At 26.4% G+C, this 17,848-nt stretch overlaps 1 protein-coding gene across 1 annotated transcript; it reads right to left on the bottom strand.

The window, feature by feature from the left end:
* Window positions 1-490: 490 nt before the first annotated feature.
* LOC129966556 (legumain-like) lies at window positions 491-17,759 on the bottom strand. Its single transcript, XM_056081006.1, has 13 exons — window positions 17,449-17,759; window positions 15,079-15,176; window positions 14,910-14,991; window positions 13,975-14,060; window positions 9,464-9,536; window positions 8,530-8,595; window positions 6,254-6,323; window positions 4,420-4,538; window positions 4,237-4,326; window positions 3,359-3,433; window positions 3,088-3,204; window positions 2,027-2,191; window positions 491-904 (listed from the first exon to the last, which is right to left on the bottom strand). Exons 1-13 carry the CDS (start codon window positions 17,635-17,637, stop codon window positions 779-781), a joined length of 1,356 nt encoding a protein of 451 aa, XP_055936981.1. The 5' UTR covers window positions 17,638-17,759; the 3' UTR covers window positions 491-778.
* Between the last annotated feature and the right edge of the window lie 89 nt (window positions 17,760-17,848).

Below are 17,848 nucleotides of genomic sequence, written 5' to 3'. Positions count from 1 at the left end.
TTAAGCACAACAATATTAGCTGACAAATAAAATCTTATTTTAAAAGTTAACATCTTAACAGCCTTGCTGGAAATTACATCTATTTCCGGCAATCTCATTGTAGCTTTTTCCTATCAAATATGAGTGGAAAAGCAAACATAGATATAGCCACCGAAGAGAGTTGCAAAGGATGCAGTATTGTTGGAAATAGTATAAACTATAACAAATAGCCTCATCAACAGAATATCTTGTTGAGATACTAGTATATAAAAAACATATTTCTTAATAATTAAACATTTTCTTTTATGAGTTATTATTTTATTCTTTTAATAAAATGTATATGCTACAACCAGACTCTGGAAATACTGAAATTTGCACAAGACTATATATAGAAATTCATACAAATCCAATTTCACATATATTGAATATATATGTTGATTTTGCTTAACTAATGTAATATTTAGTATAAATGGTCTTAATTGAAGTAATAAAAAAATCCCAATACAGAATATATGGAAAAAAAACTGTTCTTTATTAAATAAAAAAAAGGAGATATAAAGTAGATATAATCACAGAAAATGAAATTAAGATGCTATCAACATAACACTTTGCTCTGTAGTAGTACACAGGTAGATAAAAGTACATAGAAAGATAGTGGTACATAGGAAATTCATAAGAAAGAACAAAAATATAAAAGCATATATCACAAAATTATAATATGAACATTATTTGTTTACATAAGTACAGAAAATGCTTAAATATTAAAATGCTTATTAATTATTCGTCTAAAAAAATTAACTTAAACAATTCCATATATAGGAGGATGAACACATACTCGTTCCATAGCTGACATGGCTTGAGCAGGTAAAATACCCTTTTCACATATATTGACTAGAACATACATGTAGCTTAGAGCATAATTATTCTGCAAAGTAAAAGCAAAAGGGCATTATTATATTTCAAATTTACAGGAGAAAAATTAGAAAAAAAAATGATTTTCTAGATTAGAAACTGTTTGTAATAATAGATAATGCAAAAAATAATCTTCTATTCAGGGTTGTAAAAATAAACTCACAATTTCGAAATTACAATCAAACCATTTTATTACAGTTTCATTATTTCAGAAATCCCCTAGTTTTTTTTTTTTAAATTCAGATTCAGATATAATATAAGAAAAATTTAAGCAACATGATAATTTATCTTTAGAGTAAAAATGACTAGAAATTTAAATATTAAACAATTAATTTAGAATTTGAGAAAAATTTATCACATTTACAGCTGCGTAAAATATGTTGCTTCTATTACTTCTTATGCAATTACCACTTTTATAAACATATAATATCATATTTCTAATGTTTTCGTAATACCTTTACTTTAAAATGCTCAAAATGTTTTAATTAGGTTCTATTGATAAAAAGGTCTACAGAGGAACAGATTATGATGTTTTCCTCACTTTTTATGATGTAGGTTCTATATTTCTACATAATTATTTTAAGCATAATTTCAATATTTAAATAGTCCAAGACTTATCAAATTATTAAAAAGTTCTTTATGGTATTAAATCTTCTTTCATAACTGAAGGAACTTTAAGAAAATAATGACTGTCGAAATATTCAATTATGAATTTTAATATTTGAGTGACTATTCTTAAATAGCTATGATCTGTAGAAAATACATAGCATAATGCAAAAGTAATTTTTTAAAAATGCAAAATTCCCCATAAATTATAATCTTTTTCTTTATATTTTAGTTGAAGCGAACTTTTTAAAAATTGTTAGAAAAGACAAAAATGATAAAATGACAGAGAAATCTTGATTACTTACATAAATTAGATTTTGTTTATATTTATACAAATTCTGATTTTAGTCAAAAGTTCTGATTCTTAATCAACTGAAAATATAGACATGAATTGCCAAGCACATTAACTTGGAATAATGATATATAATTAAGAAGAAAACAAACTTGAAGAATATCGAATTAACACTGAAGAGTCATGTAACCATTAAATAAATTCATCCATTATATGAAATAAAATGAAATTACTTACTTTAGAGAGACTGAAGCATTCTTCATTGAAATGAGTTCGGATTTTATCATAGCAATCGAAGTCTGTTAAAGTATAATGATTATTCATTATGTCATCTTCTTGCTTCTGATCATGGAAAATTTCAGTGACAATTTCTGAAACTCTTTGAGAAAGGTATTGTCTATTCTAAAAAAAAAAAAAAAAGAGAAGATTTTTTAAAAATTTGAGGCATTAAATACCTTTATTTATGCAAATTTAAGCAACTAAAACGGAAAGGGGAAAAAAAAAAAAAAAAAAAAAAAAGATTGTACACAATAAGAAAAACACATTGAAAATTATCTTTAAAGTGCTGTCACTAATTCTCACATTTCAAGCAACAATAATCTGCCTTCTATGTTTTCACACTTAATTTATAGATGACTATTAAATGTGATTCTTGTAAAAGTGAACTACATAGTAAATAGATCAGGCCAAAAATATATTTGTTTTATTTTACTTATTATCTACTTCTATGTAAAATTTTTATAACATTGATCATGCATAATTATAGCAATAAAACATTAATTTAAATATAGATAAATGACTTGGAAAGCCCCAGATTTCTTGAACAATTCATATACATGAAATATTTCCAATTATATTAAAACACTTTAAGCATTATAATGTCTTGACTGTCAACATGCATTGCTATAACCACAAAGATAAGTACTGATGTAAGCCACAAAAATCTATTATTTTTCTTAAGAAAACTGTAATTTTACAAACAATTTATAACGATATGCTCACTAAAATACAATTAGATAATTCCTTTTACAAATATTTTCTTAAAAATATACTAATTACAGGAATTTGAAAATACTTTACGATTTACAATATTCATCACTTATTCTAAATTCTGCAATTCCAAAAATGTCACATATTGTAAAAAAATTTCTTGAAAAAGCATAATGAAGCATAGAAGAACATAAATATCACTGATATGTAAGGAAGTTTTAATTTATATGAATAGAAAATAAACATTTTAATAAATATAAAATTCTTAAATGCCCTATTATGCATTATATAACTATAAAAATACCTACTCTGAGCATTTTATTTAACTTCTTCAATAAGGCTGCTTGTTCATTTACAGAATTTGTTTTCAAAAATTTTCTCTTGACAATTGCTATAGGGACGTCTCGACTTGAAACTAAATTCAACTAGAATGAAAAACAAAAAAATATTTTTATGCCAAAAAATATAATTCTTTAAAAATCTAAATAATTTTATAATGCTAACAAATGACAAACAACATTTTCAAACTGTGGAAAGCATTGCATTTTTTTTAAAAACGAAATTCTCTAAAGAGTTTACCTCAACTTTTGGTAGAATTATTGGAGTTGCATTTTTCCCACCTTGAAACTCACTCACATGCATTTTGGAAATTTTCTATGAAAGGAATGCAAAATATTTTTTTAATAACTATAAATCATTTAAAAAAATTAAGTCTATATTTATTTCAAATGCATAGAAAAATGCTCGTTTCAAAATCAAACAAAATATTGCTAAATATTAATATGTAAAATTACACTAAGAAAGAAAAATTAGCATGTAACACCATTTAATTAATTATCGATTGAAATAAAAGTCTTAAATAAAAAATATTCAACAATGAAATTCAAAAGATATATGATTAATGGAGTCGAGAGGAATTTGAAACATGCTGCATACATTAAATAATTCTTTAGCCACAAATTCAAAACTACATTAAAATTATTAGCAAAAAATAAATAATGCACATAGCCAACTCCCAGACATTTATTTTTAAATAACTATGCATGCATAACTTATATAAACATCAAGAAAAGAATACTGAAACAAAATTTTGTAAAAGTTTTGCAATAATTCTCAATTAGATAATTCAATTTTATACATTTAATGCATACATAATAATACAAACTTATCTATTTTAACTTCACTCAATCACACATTTTGAATCTAAGCAAAGATTTAAAAATTTACTAGATCCCATGGATACAATTTTCTATCTTACCCTCTTTCAATTTCCACTGAACAGCTGTTCAATTCAAAAACAGAAATTCATATTGTGGGCAGATAAATCTGTGTTCTAAAATTTTATTCATATCCTTTAACAATTATACTTGCAAAGTAAAAATGAAAAAAAAAAAAAAAAAAATCAAAAATGGAATTTTAAACATGAAAATTATTATTATTTAAATGAATTGATTTACCAAGTCTCCAAATTCCTGTACATGACTTTGGTTTGTTTCAGTCTTCACAATCTTATACTGTTGATTAAGTGTTTCTTGAGTTAGAACTTCCTGTGGATAAAATGAAAACGGAATCAAAATTAGCAAATTATAATGTAAGAAAATATAGTGTTAATTTTTGAAATAGTTTTAGAAGTATTAAACCTTATCAGAATCTTCCATCCAGTTTACACTGTAAAAATCACCAAGATATGTGTCTCTTTTTTCATCAAAGTAGCATGCATATGAAGACTCATGACTATTAGCTGCTGTAGTAGCAAAAACTAATTGAAAAAAAAAAATTTTTTTCAACTTAATAATATAACAAGTTATATTATATAAAGCAAATACACTAGACTGGTATGCAGCAATTTAAACATTTGAAACAGCAGATAGAAATAAAATAAATGTAAAAAATTTGGTTAGAAATTTTAACGATTTTTTAAAACATACTAAAATTTTCCATCTAAGAAAAAAATTCTATAAGTATACAGGGTGTCTATAAATGATGGACCCGATTTTAAAAAATCATATTTTCAAAAGTTCTCGCCGGAATAAAATAATTAATGCGTAAAAATAACGAGAAAAGCACGAAGTACTAACAGATGGCAGCACATTTACGATCGCTGAGAGTAAGAAGCCCAAAATGGCGACATTGTGCGAGAAGAGTTTTTGTGTGTTGGAGTACGCAAGGGTTTTTTCGACTGCTACTGTTCAACGTGCTTTTAGAATTCAATACGGTAAAGAATCACCAACTAACAAAAGCATTTTGCAATGGTATAAGCAGTTTAAAGAAACAGGTTGCTTGTGCAAAAAGAAAAGCAGCGGCCGGCCAAGCCTTACGAACGACGCAGTGGAGAAGGTGAGGGAGTGTGTCGATTAGACTTTTGTGAACGCATGCTAATGGAATTACAAAATCCAAATTTTGCCAAAAAATTGGTATTTTCAGATGAATCGACATTCCATTTATCAGGACATGTTAATCGTCACAATGTGAGAGTGTGGGGAAGTGAAAATCCTCATCAATTTCAACAGTTTATGAGAGATTCACCCAAAGTAAACGTTTTCTGTGCAATGTCATGTGAAAAAATTTATGGGCCTTTTTTCTTCGGTGAAAAAACTGTCACAGGTGACAATTATCTCGACATGCTGGAAATTTGGTTATTTCCGCAACTGCTTGAGGACAGTCCCGATTTTATCTTCCAACAAGATGGAGCACCTCCTCATTGGTCTTTGACGGTTCGTAGTTACTTAAACAATGTGCTTCCACAAAGATGGATAGGCCATGCGGGTGACGATGATTTAACGTTATTAACATGGCCACCAAGATCTCCTGACCTAACCCCATGCGATTTCTTTCTATGGGATTACGTGAAAGACCGTGTTTTCGTACAGCCAATGCCGAAAACACTCCCAGAATTGAAACAACGCATTTCTGCAGCATTAAAAAACATTACCAGAAACATGTTACAAAATGTGTGGAATGAACTAGATTATCGATTGGGCGTATGCCGTGAGACAAAAGGGTCCCATATCGAACATTTATAAGGTAAAAAAAACTATCTGTTGGTAACAAAAAAAAAACTTCGTGCTTTTCTCGTTATTTTTAAGCATTAATTATTTTATTCCGTCGAGAACTTTTGAAAATATGATTTTTTAAAATCGGGTCCATCATTTATAGACACCCTGTATTATAGAATATTTAATATATGCCATTTTTCTTTAATTCTTATTATTTTTTGATAAAAAAAATTAAATCCATATTTTGAGCTACAATATATATTGAAATTGATATGAATAAAATATCATTTTATTCATATTAGAATAGCTCTGCATAAATAATTAAAGCATAAATATCCCTAGTATTCTAAACTTACTTCCTAATATTTAATTTTTTTTTCTTTCATGGAAATAATTTATGTACTCCTCCCTAACATAAAATAAATTAACTTAAGAAAGCAACACATAGAAAATATTAAATAAAAGAATATTAAAGTACCATTTATATTGTTTGGTAGAATGTTGTGAAACATAGAACCTGATTCACAAGCTTCAATGTAAATTACCATCTGAAATGAAAGAAAAAAATTCTGTTGATTGAAAAATAATTTTAAATTCTAAATTAAAAAGTATGTAAAAAATTTACTGAACAAAAAATAAATTTTAATTTATTAACTATTGCAATGTGACATTATTTATGTTAAAGGAAAAAAAAGGGAAAATATTCCCTAGTATTTTCTTTCAATAAATGCATGCATCAAATTCACATTATATTATTTAAAATGTCTGAAAATAAAAGTTAAAAACATTTCTTATGCTGCAGTTACAATGAAAATTCCAAGTTATGTTAAAAAGGGAGGAAACCTATGTCAAAGAATGATGAGGAAATATTATAAAACTAAAGTCAAATATTAAAAGGGAGAATGAAAAAATTGTTAAACATTTGTCTTTTTATTTCAATCCATGACCAATGTTAGTTAAATTACAGATCATATAACATTATTCGTTAACAAATTATCTTCGCACAAAAGAGTATACCACTTTAAAATTAAGATGAAAATAATTTTATAACATATTGCAGTACATTAAAATATTTTTCTAAAAGTAAGTATATTATGTAAACAATATATTATATATGTGTGTGTGTGTGTGTGTGTGTTAATGAATACAACTCTAATGCAACTTATATTTTAAAGAACATGGAAAAAAAGAAATTAGATAAAAAAATGCCAGCTTTCGCAAAAAAAAAAAAAAAAAAAAGACTTGCTTTTTAAACTAACCTTATTTATTCTCAACAGTTAAATTTCATAAAAAACCCCATTAAAATTCAGATTTGTGACTTGTAGCATTGCCAGCTATAATTACTATATGGGAAAACATTTCTTTAAATACTTCTTTCTAAATACTGATGATAACTTCATAATTAATAGTAACAAAGAAGTACTGGATTTCCTTAAAGATAACAACATTAATAAACTTAATACTTTTGATTTCAAAAATTTATACACCAATCTACTTCATGAAAAATCATTCAATGTCGAATATGTCTTATTATACTACTAATAATTATTAAATGTACATCTTTCATACATCACGAATATTTAAATGAAGGTGTTATTCCTAAAAATAATTGACTAGAATTATGTAATTTTAATATTACCGAAAATTACGTTTTTAATGGAATTAATTTTTATAAACAAGTAAAGGGCATTCTAATGGGAACAGCTTTCTCAAGTGCTTTAGCTAATATTTTCCTACATTACTATGAGAAAGAAAATAATTAAATTTAATAAATGGGTGGAGGTATATTGATGACTTATTTTTGATAAACTTAGATAATACCAATATTGTGACTAATTGCTATCCAAAAGATTTAATTCTAACAGAAACAAATAAAAATCAACTTGAGGCTACCTTTCTGAATCTAAAAATCGAACTAGCTAATGATAAAAAAATAGTTGGTATCTACAATAAAAGGGATGAATTCAACTTTAAAATAATGAAACTTTGTAATTATCATTCTAATCTAAACTCTAAAATTTTCAAAAATCTAATTTTCTCACAATTTAACAGGATTAAAAGAGTTTGTAATAACAAAATAACAACCTCAAGAAATAAGGGTGACCCTTGAGAAAGTCTTCAGGTCAGATTCTTATTTTATTTTGATACTTTTTCTCCTATTAACTTGGTTTTATATATATATATATATATATATATATATATATATACAAAAGTATTAGAATCAAGTTAATAGGAAAAACAAAAACCAAATAAAAATTATTAAAAAATATTAAAAAAGAATCCGGCCTGAAGACTTTTTCAAGGGTCACCCTCAGGCAGGGATTCAAATAAAGGGATTTTTTCTGTGAGGACATACAGACATTAAGTCTAATAATGATTCCTCGTGATATATATATATATATATATATATATATATATATATATATATATATATATATATAGTATAAGTGAGAGACAAAGAATTAATATAAAATACTTTGTATTTTAAATATTTAATTTATGAAAAGATATATTTACACCAATATTAATTATTAATATTTCTCAATAACATTCAGAAATAATTCACATTAAATAGTAATACCTCAGATTTTGAATGGACTTACATATTTATAATACAATATTTTTAAAAGAAAATTGAATTTTGAAATGCATTATTTATAAATAATTATAACTGGAAAAAAATTCTTGAAAACATAAAAATTTTTTCATTATAAGGTAAAACACGAACTATTCAGTTCATACATTTTTACTTACTTTGGCATACATTTTTTTCTCATTCATGTAATGTATAGTTTTATTTAACTGTCTGGCTGTTAGTTCCTAAAAGAAAATAAAAATTAAAATGAGGAATTAAAAATGTAAAAATTTCACCATTAAAATATGTATTTAAGGAAAAAAAAATACTTATTCTGTGCTTAATTAAATGTTTATTTTTAATTAAAAATCAATCAAATTCTGCCCATTAAAATGATATTCAGAGATTTTAATGAAACTTTTCCAAATACTTTTATTTATTTACAGTTAAAAAGAACTAAACATGCTAGTATTAATTTTATTAGATAAACATATAATCACTATTTCTAAATAAAGGATTATTCATTTCATAAACAACAAAACTGGTAATTGCATATAATTTTATTAAAAACATAAAACAAATACATAGAAACAACACCAAATCAGAGTTGAAAAAAGAAATCACTTCATTGAATGACAACTTTTAATTATCCACGAATCATTTGTAAGTGTCAATGATTTATTATGTATTTTAAATATATCAAAAAAGTCGCACATCATTCATAATAACAAAAAGTCACACATCATTATGCTAAAACTTTTAAAATCAATACATATCTTTATCAGTTTTATATTAATTGGTTTTTACAAATTTCATTTTCAGAATCTTCACATTATAACCTAAACAACTAGTATTTCATATTGTACAGATTAAATTAAACAGAGTTGAGAATTAAATAAACAGAGTTGAGAGTTTCTAATATCTTTTCACAAAAGGCATCTATAGAGAAAGGCATCATTCAATAAAATAAAACTATTTCCACAATAAATATGTTATTCTATTATTTATGATTAATTTTTATCACATATGTGTATGCATTAAAAGAATAACACATCTGGAAATTACAAAATTTAAATAAAAAGTTCGGACTGAAAAACAAATATATTAACTCACAGACTCAGGAAATGCTATTAATCCTGGTGCTCCATGATCAGCAAAATACACAAACACATGATCATTTGGTCCACTAAACAAAATTTATTTTATCAATTTCAAAAAATAAATTTTAGACTTTTACACAATGTATATCTCAAAATTTCATACATAATTAAAATAAGTTTTGATGCACCTAAAATTTTCATAATTATTCTTTTTAATTTTTAAATAAATAATTTAAAACAATAAAAAGAATACAAGAAGAATCTCATATAATTCAACTGTTAATTAAAACCAAATAAAAATGAAATCATGTAGATAGAAACAGTGAACATGATTCATAAAATGCAGGAATAAATAATTAAGAATGAAACTTAATATTAGAAAAGTCAATTCAAGAAGTAAAAGCAATTTTAGAAAAGCACGATGAATGTAATTTATGCATTCATTCGTTCCGAAAAATAAGTAATAATAACTACTAATTTCCATTAACAACAAAATAGCACTTCAGGAAAATATTATTCATCACAATTAAAATTGACAAAAATAATTAATATTAAAATGCAAATGCTCATTTTACTGAAACATCTTCCTATTATTTTTTTTATAAATTATGAAAATCAAAGAATACAATTGAAATTTAAATCACACAGAGATAGAGAAACACACACAGCATACCCACTATAATTGCAGACCTAGAGCTAATTTCTAAATTAATAGATATATAATCATTAGTTTGATTTGGAATAAAACTTTAAATAACAAACAGAATTTTATGTTATTTCAGTTAAAATAATAGATTCAATCAATAAATGCATTATTGAAAAAATTAAATTTATTTAAATTTATATTAATTTTAAATTTAATTAAATTTAAACCTTTATAGAGTTTTATAATCCTATCTGTCACAATTAATTGAAACTATTAGTATAGTACATCAAGAAAATTCCATGTTGCACTGTATTAGCAAATGTAAAAGTGTTAGTTTCTCATGAACAGGGGTGTTTGTGGAACCCCAAAAAATCCCCTGAAACTTTTACGGACTTACTACCGGCATTTTGGAGTTTCGAGAAGCGGGGGGGGGGGGATGAAAAATTACAATTATGAAATATTGAATGACCTAATTATAAAAGTTCAATGAATTACTTTTTTTGCAAAATTAATAACCATAAATTTTCAAACATATAAACTACTACATTTTATGCAAATATTTTAAATTACCTGAATTAATTCTTTAAAAAAAATTATCTAATTTCTGCTGATTTTTTTTTATTTTCTGATGTTTGTCGGCTTGTCTTTCTTTTGTGGTGAACTTCATAATTGCAGGAAGATTGACTTTTATTTTCCTCATTTACAGTTGAAGAAATTTCCTCGAGAACTGCACATGCAGAGGTAGAAGCAGTTTGCTTTTCTGCTAATGTAGAAGGTTTTTCAGAGACTTTTATAGGTGACTCATCTGAAATACATGTTTTTAAGTCCTCTTGATATGTTTTCCAACTTCTGTTCATATTCAGTAAGAGATCTTTGTGAATTGGATCAGTCATTGGATTTTTTGAGCCATATTTTTCACATGAGGTTACTTTAGAAGCCATTAAATCATATTTAATAGTCTGCACTGCATCTAGGGAATCAATCTTAAGAGAGGTTCTACAGTCATTGACAAGTGTATCCATTAAGTTGAATGCACTTTCCACTAATGGGCCATGGAAGCAGCTAAGGCAGGCTTTGACCAATTTAGCCAATGTTGGATACTTATAATCATTTGTGAAATCATCTTTTAAATTAAAAACTTTAGACCAATATTTATCAATTGTACACTTGACTTGATTTCCACTTTCATCAGATGTGTAGAGCATTTCTTTGGTGATATCAATATCACTCTGGTATAACCTTATTTCAGCTTCTACTTTTGACTTTTCATTGTCACTAAAAATATGGGACATAAAAGATGATAATTTTTCAAAAGCTAATATTGTACTGGTTTTACCTCTTAGCTCTGGATCTAATGCTGTAAAACTAATTAGATATGAATTTTTAAGGGGTAATTTCTGTTTCATATGCTGAAATTTCAAAGTGAAATTCTCTTGCGTACATAAATAAAAAAAAATATTTCAATAAGCGAAACGAAAAATTTACACGTGCATCAATAAATGAAACGAAAATTGTACACAGCGGAGAAAAAAAAGTTCCGAAGCGATCAATGACAAATAGCTAATACGGCGAAAAATCCCCCTTCTCTACTTATTGGCGCCATGCCAGGAGAGATAAGACCTTTGAACCCAGAGTCACGTGATCGCACATCTGGTCGCGAAGTCTCTCCCTTTTTTTTTCTGCCGCGCCTACTTGCCGAAAAGAATCCAGAAGAGAATATCCGAGAAACGGGGGAATGAGTCATAACTCGCAATAAGGAAAGAACAAAAAAGAAGTTTTCCCCCCTTTTCACGCATTATCACTGCCTTTGGAGAAAGAAAGGAAAAGTTTTCACCACACACGCTGACCTTGCGTTTTCTGCTTTCAAAGCAAACAAAATTACCCAGATCAAAATAAATAATTCATTATTATTCCTACTTCCTTTTGAACGACGATCCCCGGAATTTCCGGGTATCGAAGTTCAAAATCCCCGGAATTCCGGGGTTTCCCCGGAGCACAAACACCCCTGCATGAAACAAAGAAGAAAAAAAAAGTTCCATTTTGCAGCAAAACATAATGAATTACTAAGATTTAAATTTTAATATTTCAGTACAATCAAGCATCCCCTTTAGAAAATGGTCGTTTTTGAAACAGTCATCAAAATGATCCAAAATATAAATATTTAAAACTTTATGACTCAATCAGTTTTGGTGATATTTATAAAATATTTAATTAAATATGATTAATACAATGTTGTTACATAAATATGGAAAAAATATTCCTGGTGTTTTCCATGTTTTTTCCCTGTATGTACATTCATGATACGAGGGAATGTAAAAATAGCATTCATGTGCTAGATATAATGCAATAAGATTTTAAAGATTGGAAAAAGCATGGAAAGGGAGCAACAATTTAATATTATTTGAAATAATAGCATATTAAAAGAATTTTGATATTTACATTAAAAAAAAAAACAATTTCCCTTTACATATTATCTAGAATTTAGCAAGACAAAATTTATATATTAAGGGGGGGGGGAGGGATATTACCTCTTATGCTCTATAATTTTAAGTCACATAACATAAAGGATTTGGTCAAAATAAAACACCAAATATTTTTGTTATCATGATACAAATAATTTAATAATTACTTAACAACAACAAAAAAACCTACAAAGCAAAATTACTTTTTTTTTATTTATTCATTTTTTCCAATTCATGTATTTGGGCAAGAATTTCTGCAGATTTTTCAGCTATCAATTTCTTGCAGCTTACCCTTAACAAATAAGGTGCAAGAAACACCCTTACAAATAAGTTTTTTTTTTTTTTTTTTTTTTTTTTTTTTTTTGTATGGCCTAACATACATTTTTAGCTATTTCACTTTCAGTGAACATATGCGCAAATATTCCCGAAATATCATTCAATGATTAAAGGAAGAATGTGACCCAACAAGCTTTAATGCCCATAAAAATTCAGCTTTAAATTATTGTTCTTGAACTAAAAAGTTTGAAATTGACTTATTTTCAGATATTAAATTTGACTTTTTTGGACTTTATCCATCATCATCCCCTTCATTCCTTTAGATACAAAGTCTAAGGTTAATTATGACTTTTTTGAATTCACATGCAATTTTGTTTCTCTTTTTTTGGCATGACTAATAAATGCCAGTTTTTCCATACTATTTAGGCTTATTATTTCTTACAAAGTGAGCAGAACGCACCAAACGGATTTTGCGGGACTTCTCGAACCTTTTCAACAAAATCAGGATTGTTTTTTTATCCATCCAATTTATAATATGGATTTGAGCAGCTCATTGTTTTAAAGAAACTCTCTAATTTACTCTGAATAAATTCAAAACTTTTCAAATGATAAACGATTCAATAAACTCACTTGTGAATGACTAAATACCACCATGATGCATACACAGATTGAATCTTGCTACTCCCACTAGAGAAATGTATTCTAATCTTTCATACAGTTACCAAGTCTCATGCATGCTCATTAGCTACAAATCGAGAATCTAATCGGGAAAGAACAACTTTCTCACAAATCAAAACTGGAATGATCTATACAGAAAAAAAAAGGGGGGAAGAGTAGAAAAAGTGCGAGTCCCCACATTACACAATCGCGAATGGTATTGTTATATCATTGAAGCGATGATTATGACCTTTTATTATTGCAATCTTTAGTAGAGATTGACATTTTTTAGATGGGAAAATTATAACTAAGAAACTGGAAATTTCCCTCAATTTTCAAATTTTCCTACTTTTTTAGTCATTTAAAAAAAAAAAAATTCCCTGTGTTTTTCTAGGGAATTTGTTCTCAGTTGTTTTATGCAAAATATAATTCCTTAAAAATTTGTACTTATTTTAAAAATTAAAAAATAATTTTATTTAATACCTTTTTAAAACTTTTCCACTTCCAATACCAGCAACAGCTTTTTTGTCACCTCTCAAAACAGCCATGAAATTTTTTGGTGTTACTTCCTTTGAAAGAAAGAAAAGCAGGAAGAATAAGTAAATGAAATAAAATTAATAGCATATGATTAAAAATTACAACAGTGGGTAGAGCATATGATCATAATTCCCTGTACAAAAATGAAATTAAGTTTTAATTTTTAAAACTTATCAATAAAGATATAAATTATTCCACATATATACATATTTTTCAACCCGCATTTCAATAATTGAAAAATATTAAATTTTTCTACAAAGAAAAAGACAATAGACATAAAGTTATTGGTATATGTATTAGACAAGTAGGAATCGATTCCATTAATATTTATCAAAATCACCAGTAATAAGTTGGTGCTATTTATAGTAGCTACAATTTTGAATAATTGAAAATACTGAGATTTGTTTTAAAATCAGTATTGTATTAACTGCATGCCATAGATGAATTTTAAGTTTAACCATATGTCATTGATAATCAATAGATTAATAAGACATCTTTGGCAATTCATAGCTGTTGTATGAATTCCTTACAATCTTTCAACAGCAAATTTCTCAAAGGTTTGTTATTCTTCATAAAGTTATAATGATTATTCAAAAGTAATTTTTCTCAATAAGATTTCCCAACCAAATATATCAACTAACATTTTTTCATTCATCAGAAATAACAAACTATTAATAGTTCAATAATTTCTCTTAATATTATTATTATTTATTTCAAATTCGTAAACAATGTACTGCAAAATTTTGTATACTCTGAAGAGAGCTTTATCTGTCTATCAACAAATGTATACAAAGGAAGATGTTTATTTTAAGTACAAAGAGTCCATATATATATACAGAGAGAGAAAGAGATGGGAAAAAAGGGGGGGGATTTATACTTACTCGTCCAGTATAGTCTTTTGGAACACCTTTATAAACATCATTTCCTTTTGGATGATTGATGATTATACCAGGAGTAGGATTGCTAAGAAATTTAAAAGGAAATATGTTTAATGCAATATTTGGACAATCAGCTTTTTAAATACTATTAAAAAAAATTTTCAACGCATACTCTGTATTATATGCAAGATCATCCTTCATCATCACAATTATTCTTTCATCAGGAATTCCATGATTCTTTAAAATTTGATATGAATGACACACATCAGCCTGCAATGAGAAAAGATTAATTAAATATTAAAAAAGTAAATTAAAGCTCTTTACAATTAATAAAACATCACATGCCTTCTCTGAATAAAATATATTACTACGATTATTCATCCTGTGAAACTTTTGGTGTGTGGCTTAACTAACTGCGTGGAAAATTTACTTTAAATTAAAGTATCAAAACATTACTAATTAATGAAACCCTGCCAGCCATGTAGGATAACAATAATAAATTTTAATTACAAATTAAATAAAACATATATAGTTCATGATACATTGGTCGCATATCCAGCGACCAGCACGAGGCAGAAGTTTGGAGCAAGTCGGCGAAGCTAGGAAGTGAGTCACTCATTTTCGTTGGAGAGCAAAGTTCATCTCCAGAGGTGTGAGTGATGGTTGTCGCCAGCTGGCGAAACAAATAGTCATTTATCACCTGTTTGGCCACTGTTAACTCAAATTACCACAGACTCTTTGACCTAGAGCTAAAAAATTTACCACATACATAATTTGAAAAACTTTTAATTAGAATTTAAAATAATAAAAAATTAAGTAAAATTTTGATGTTTTACTACCATAACTTCTAAAAATATTGTAACACTAAAATGATTTTCACAACCTTTTTAAATAATAATAAAAAAAAGAAATCCTTTTTGTGATGCAAATTTAGATGCTATAGATTTTTCCCTTTATTTTGACCATTTTAAAAGTATCTTTATGCTTAATATACCACAATAACTACCTTTTGTTGCAAAGACATTCAGACCATTTTTGTTATTTTACCAAAAATTTAACTATTTATATTTCTTTCAAAATACCCAATTCTTGTTAAAAACTAAGTAATTAAGATTCTATTTAAATATTTAAAAAAATTTTTTTTCGCAAAATCATTATGGTTTCTTGCTTCCTGATTTTATTTTATTTAAATTTTTTATAAGAAATTAAGCAAAACTTGGATAGTAGGCATATTATGAAATAAATCCGTCTCATGCAGACTAACTATACTTGTTATTCTTTAAATGTTTTTTATTAAGATATTTCAATCTAGCTACGAAGCTATTAGATGAACTCACATAATAAAAGTTAACTGTTCTAAACTAATTTTAAATTAAAATCAACAATGCACAAGGAATATAAAAGTGAAGTTACAGCTTAACAGAAAGAAAAAATGCTACATGTTAGATAATGAGAATAGTTTCACTTTGCAAGTTTGACATACGACTTGAATCTATTGTCATACACACAAAGTAAAAATTAGATGCAAGGTATTAAACAATATTATTTAAAAAATGCATTTCAAAATAAAAATAAATTCTTCACCGAAGGAATCGTGAATTTCAAACTATACATAAGAGATTTAATTGAAATAAATTGTAAAATAAAGTATCAAATAATAAGTCTGATACAAATCATTTTCAAGATGATTTTATTTTCAATCAAGGAAAAGACACCTTTAAAATGCATATTTTAGTACTTAGTAAAACACTGACAGTTAATTCAATTTATACTGGCATTTGAATCTCTTTCATAACAAAACTACTTTAATTCTTGTTGTTTCAAAAAAAAAAAAAAAAAAGACATACAAATAATAACAAAGAAAGACATATAAAAAAATCCTGCAACACATTAAATGGTGAAAGGAAGTGCGATTTAACTGCAACTAGAAATTCGTATTCAAAAAAGCATTAAACCAAAACTACAAAATGCATAGACTTCTTTCAGTTAGAGTTTTTATCTTTATCTAAAATAAACAGTTTTGTAATGTTTATCTTAAAAATGCCAAAAAAAACAAAAACACATTAAACAATAAGAAGAAATAACTCAGATTATGTCTAAGAATTAACTTGTACAAAAACTTACTTATAGAGGGAATCTAAACGAAGTTATTAAAATTACACACATCTACAGAAAATATAATAGCAATGCGCTCAATTATAAACTTATATATTTTTTAAAAAAATAAGAATTATATTAGTCTTCAGCTTTATGGCATGCAATGATGCAAATTGCTAACTAGTCCAAAATAAATATTTAAAAAAAGTTCTTTTGCAATACATTATTAAAAAATTACACATACATTTTTTTTCAATATACACAAAATTATTGAAGAATACAATGTAGAAAATTAAAAAATATATTTGTACATACTACATGTAGCTTAAGCATAGTTGTATAATTTTTTTAGGAATACAAGATATTTCGAATTATCTGAATGGTTTGATATATCAAAAATATTCTTTAGCTACCTAAGCAATTGATGTTCATATACATAACTTACTTGATGTCGATAATTATCCCAAGAATCAGAACCAGCAACAAGAACGGCCCATAATTGTCCTTTATCAGAAGGTTCATCTAAATGTTTTGGAATGAAATTAGAAGTCGTACTCTCCACGAAAACAATAAAAAACACCAAAGAAAAAAGCCTAATAACCATCTTTATGGGCTTTAATGTATAATTCAACATCAAATAGAAATGAAATCTACTGTTAGCTTTTCATTAAAACGTAACTCACAGATTGCCTATTTGTAATGAATTTCAGCAAAGCACTACAACACATGCGTCAACACTTTTGTTAGTAAATAATAGCAAACCTCGTGACAAAAATTCCATATCATTATCAAGAAAGTTGATACAATTATTTGTTTCCTAAAACAAATTTTGCCACATAGATATA

Source organism: Argiope bruennichi, chromosome 1, assembly GCF_947563725.1.
Source record: "Argiope bruennichi chromosome 1, qqArgBrue1.1, whole genome shotgun sequence".
Classification (NCBI taxonomy): domain Eukaryota; kingdom Metazoa; phylum Arthropoda; class Arachnida; order Araneae; family Araneidae; genus Argiope; species Argiope bruennichi.
The sequence above is the reverse complement of the archived record's forward strand: the minus strand, read 5'-3'. Positions and strand labels throughout refer to the sequence as shown.

Bases quoted from the DNA above. Each gene is read 5' to 3' on its own strand.
- LOC129966556 (XM_056081006.1), bottom strand. From the start codon at position 17,637: ATGTTGAATTATACATTAAAGCCCATAAAGATGGTTATTAGGCTTTTT. The intron at 15,177-17,448 runs GTAAGTTATGTA...TTCTCATTGCAG, and splicing joins GGGATAATTATCGACATCAA to GCTGATGTGTGTCATTCATA. The intron at 3,434-4,236 runs GTAAATCAATTC...TTCCTTTCATAG, and splicing joins TACAGGAATTTGGAGACTTG to AAAATTTCCAAAATGCATGT.